Source organism: Camelina sativa, chromosome 20 (assembly GCF_030686135.1).
Source record: "Camelina sativa cultivar CO46 ecotype springtype chromosome 20, ASM3068613v1".
NCBI classification, from domain to species: domain Eukaryota; kingdom Viridiplantae; phylum Streptophyta; class Magnoliopsida; order Brassicales; family Brassicaceae; genus Camelina; species Camelina sativa.
Genome location: NC_141899.1, coordinates 11,587,205 through 11,591,539, shown reverse-complemented (window position 1 = coordinate 11,591,539; position 4,335 = coordinate 11,587,205). Strand labels below are relative to the sequence as shown.

Below are 4,335 nucleotides of genomic sequence, written 5' to 3'. Positions count from 1 at the left end.
AACCTGAAATGTACCTATAAAACCCGAATAACCCGAAAAACAAATGCAACTGCATAACATGAAATCTTAACAAAGAAAGAAGAATCATGTCTCGCAAATGAAACTTAAACATCCCAACAAAGCAAACGAAACTGCATAACATGTCTTAAAATCTTAAACATCCCAACAAAGCAAACAAAACTTAAACTTCATAACAAAGAAAAGCATGTCTCGCAAATGAAAGAAAAAAAGAAAGAAGAATCATCCCAGCATGTCAGCCTTTAACACATTGTCCATAGATCATGACCTGTTACATCAAACCAAACATTTTAAAAACTAAACCTCACTTGAAAGAACAAAAATATGTAAGAGCTGAACTTACCACCAAGTATAATGTCTCCTCATGAGTCTCGGAGTTCTAGTTGTTTTCATTTTGAAATTCTGAAAACAAACAAAAACAAATGTTAGTAAACTGTTACAACTGAAAAAAAAAACAGACTTAATAGTTCAATATAATCGGATTACTTACCTTTCTGAAGACTATCAAATAGTTCAATATCAGCAAGGATATGTGAGTTTGCAAGGCAATCTTTTTCATTAATCTTCATATCTTGTTTCATCCATCGCTCAGTGCACATCAACACCTCCACCATGTAATGAGTTAAACAGCTCCTATGAGGCTCAATGATTCGACCACTAGTGTTGAAAGCACTTTCAGAGGCGACAGAGGACACTTGCATTGCAAAAACATCCTTTGCAATTTCAGATAAAACAGGGAACTTCTGACTATTGAGTCTCCACCAACACAAAACATCCCATTCTATTCCAGGAAGGGTTTTAGGAGTCTCTATAGCATCCTTGAGATAAATATCCAACTCATCCTTTGTTTCATCATCAAGTCCATTTTCCTTAACCATTTCAGTGTAAGCATTGTCCATCCTTTCAAACTCTGAGATTTCTTCTGCAAAGTCACTTGAGACTGATTCAAATATAAACTGATCTTGTGTAGCACCAGAAGAAGATGGAATCGATTGAGATGATTGTGTGCTTGATCCTTTGTAGTTGACACTATATTCCTTGAACATATCCTTCATGATATCAAGAACAGATGTGCTCATACCCTTAACTTCTTGACTATCTTTTCCATAGAGTTTGTCAAAGCACATCTTAGCAAACTGCATTTTCTGTCTAGGGTCGAACACACTAGCAACAATCAACATCTTGTTAATATTCTTGATCCCTTCCCAATACTTAGTAAACTTCTCTCTCATTTCAATCGCCATTTTGCTTAGTTCAATATCATAACTATTGCTCAAAGTCGTGAGATTATTCTCTATAGTGACAATTTCACCATAACACTTGTATGAACAAGTCTTAGTCGAAGCTGAGACAACCAAAGTAGCAGTGTAGAACAAGCCAAGAAACTTCACTAACCTCTCTATTGCCCTCCAATCCATGTAAAAAGGTGGTCCTTTCCATTTCACCCCATCGACAAATTCCAGGAAGTAGTCATTATATAACTTGTCTTCATCCTCCATCTTCTGGAAAGCCAACCTAAACTTCATGGCTCTTGTCAACATCAAGTATGTAGAATTCCACCTTGTCTTCATATCCATTGGCAAACTCCCCCTAGTCATCTTCCCTGAAACAACCTTTTGCTCAAATGAGTCACATCTTGGACCTGAAGACCGAACATACTGCACTCCATTACGAACAGCTGCCACATTATCACCCACTTCAGACAAACCATCCCTAACAATCAAGTTGATGATATGAGCACAACACCTCATGTGCAAGTAAGTCCCATCTAAAACTAAAGAATCATGCCTCAATAACTTAAATTCTTCAACAAACTTCTTCAATCCATTACTGTTGGCAGTTGCATTGTCGACTGTAATGGTGAATAACTTCTCTATGCCCCAATCAGCAAGACATTCAAGTAAAACATTTGATATTGTGTTGCTCTTGTGATCCGTGATATGCTTAAATCCAAGAATCAACTTCCTTAAGCGCCATTCTGCATCCAAAAAATGCACAGTAATCACCATGTAACTAGCTCGTGTAACTTTAGCAGTCCATATGTCAGTAGTAAGAGACACTCTATGCTGCTGAGAAGATAGCCAAGCCTTCAAAGATGCTTTCCTGGCCAGATACATCTGAATTATATCTCTACTAGCTGTTCTTCTTGAATGAGGTTTGAATAAATTACACTTGTTGCAAAAATGTCTCCAAGCCATACACTCAATAAACGCAAGTGGCAATTCTGCCAAAACAAGCATTTCATTTGAAGCCTCTCGGAAGACACTCTCTGTTAGTCTTCCATCTTGCAGCTTTCCATCATCACTAATAACAGCTTGTATCCGACGCCCTTTCCATGCCTTGTACGGTTTACATGTATCCAAATGCTTCTTCAAGTTTGAAGTCCCTTGTTTAGTTGGACATACAAGGGACTTCTTGCAATAGTGACAATCATTCAGATTCAGATTCTTCTCTTGTCTCGTGAAATGGTTCCAGACTTCAGACCATTGAACAGGTACCTTCTTAGGTTTACCACCATCATCATCACCTCGTGGAGCTTCTTTCCTCTTCCCTTTACTTTTATCACTTGGCGGAGGCATCTTACACCTATCTCCTTGTCCTTCTCCTTGTCCTTCTCCTTGTCCTTGTGTGTTCTCATCATTGGCATCGTGGTTGTTCGAAGAATCCATCTACAACATTTCAAAAGATAATCGGATTAAAACATGTATGATACTCCACAACAACATCACTCAACATTACATTCGGTCCAATATACAAGAAACCCCAAACTCTCAACATTATATCACATTACAACCAATCCAATATACAAGAAAACCCCAAAAATCTCCAAAGGAAAAAAAAAAAAATTGGTTCTTTCTTCTTGTAGCATCGATCGTGTCCTGAAAGGGATTGGAAAATACAACTTTGTTCTTTCAAAACACAATATTTTGTCTCAACTAGAGATACTAGCTTGACTCCAACAAGTTCATCAAAAGAAAAGAACAGAATCAAACCAGATCCAAGTTGATCACCTTCTACAAGGCCTGCGAAGTAAATAATATGATTTGGAATCTCAAACCAATATGTTAAAATCAGGTTATATATGTGAGAAGCTGAGAGCACATGTGGAGATGATAAACACTAATGCTTTGCTTCTTCTTATTGGATTACTTTTGCTTTTTAACATCTTTTGGATAATTATATAATTCAATCAGTTGAACTAAAATTCTAAATTAACAAAACAAAGAAGAAAGAGGAGAAGAAACACCTATGAACAAAACATGTATGATAATATACAATGATATTTTTATTCAATAAATGAAACAACAAGAAAGATCAGAGAGGGTGACTATCACACGGTTAGTAAAACAACAAACTTATCGATATAATAAAGAAGAAGCAAACAGCAAACCTATCACACGGTTAGTGACTATCACACTAAAGAAGAAGCATCAACTTGGAATCAATATAATAAAAACGAAGGCAAAAGTCTCTACCAGAATTCTGGGTTTGTAAACAAAACAGCAAACTTATCGAAATTTTTTCATGATTTAAGATATTACTAATTTACCACATTAAGCTATTGAGGGTTGACTTACAAGCCAATTTAGTCTTTTATACCTAAAATGCTTCTCCAGAGTCGATTGCCGTGTACTCTTAAATTAAAATATGTAAACATTTCAAGGTATAATAGCTTGTTCAAGCAATAAGAAAATAATCATATTAGATACAGTTCGAGGGAGGCTACTGATTGAGATTAAGGAAGAGAATTCGACCCTAAAGATCAAAACTAATGTGAATCAAACAAGTACAAATTCGACCCCAGAAAAACAAGTACAAAACAAGTATCAATTAAAATCACAACAGGTTCACGTTCAAGTAAATTAATCAAGAGAGCTTCAGACAGAAAACAATCAATAATTAAAAAAAAAAAAAAAGAGGAGAATGAAACTTACGAGTTCTAGCTGCTATGAACGGAGAACGCAAAGATGAGACTAACAGCGGAATTAGGTTTTGGAGATCCAATTTGAGAGTTTTGGTTTATAAAAGCCAAAGATTCTTGAAATCGGACAAAAAATTGGCAACTTCGACATGATTATGCAAAGTAAAGAAGATTCACAAGGATTCAAGGAGAGGAGATTAAGGCAAACGGAAATATGGCAATATATGTGATATCATGTACAAATGTGTTCTCGGGTTCAAACAGATACCGTCGATTCCTCAGGTTCGGTTCGGGTAATACCCGATACCTGTGGGTATTTGAAAACAAAAACCAAGTGGTTACTAATACAAAAGCGGGTCGGGGTCGGGTTGGGTTTTACGGTTCAGGGTCGGGTC

The 4,335-nt window shown here is 36.4% G+C and overlaps 1 protein-coding gene across 1 annotated transcript; it reads right to left on the bottom strand.

The window, feature by feature from the left end:
- Positions 1 to 397: 397 nt before the first annotated feature.
- LOC147918726 (zinc finger BED domain-containing protein RICESLEEPER 2-like) lies at positions 398 to 1,674 on the bottom strand. Its single transcript, XM_087503669.1, has 2 exons — positions 509 to 1,674; positions 398 to 420 (listed from the first exon to the last, which is right to left on the bottom strand). The coding sequence occupies exons 1-2, from the start codon at positions 1,614 to 1,616 to the stop codon at positions 398 to 400; spliced, it is 1,131 nt and encodes a 376-aa protein (XP_087359795.1). The 5' UTR covers positions 1,617 to 1,674.
- Positions 1,675 to 4,335: the final 2,661 nt, after the last annotated feature.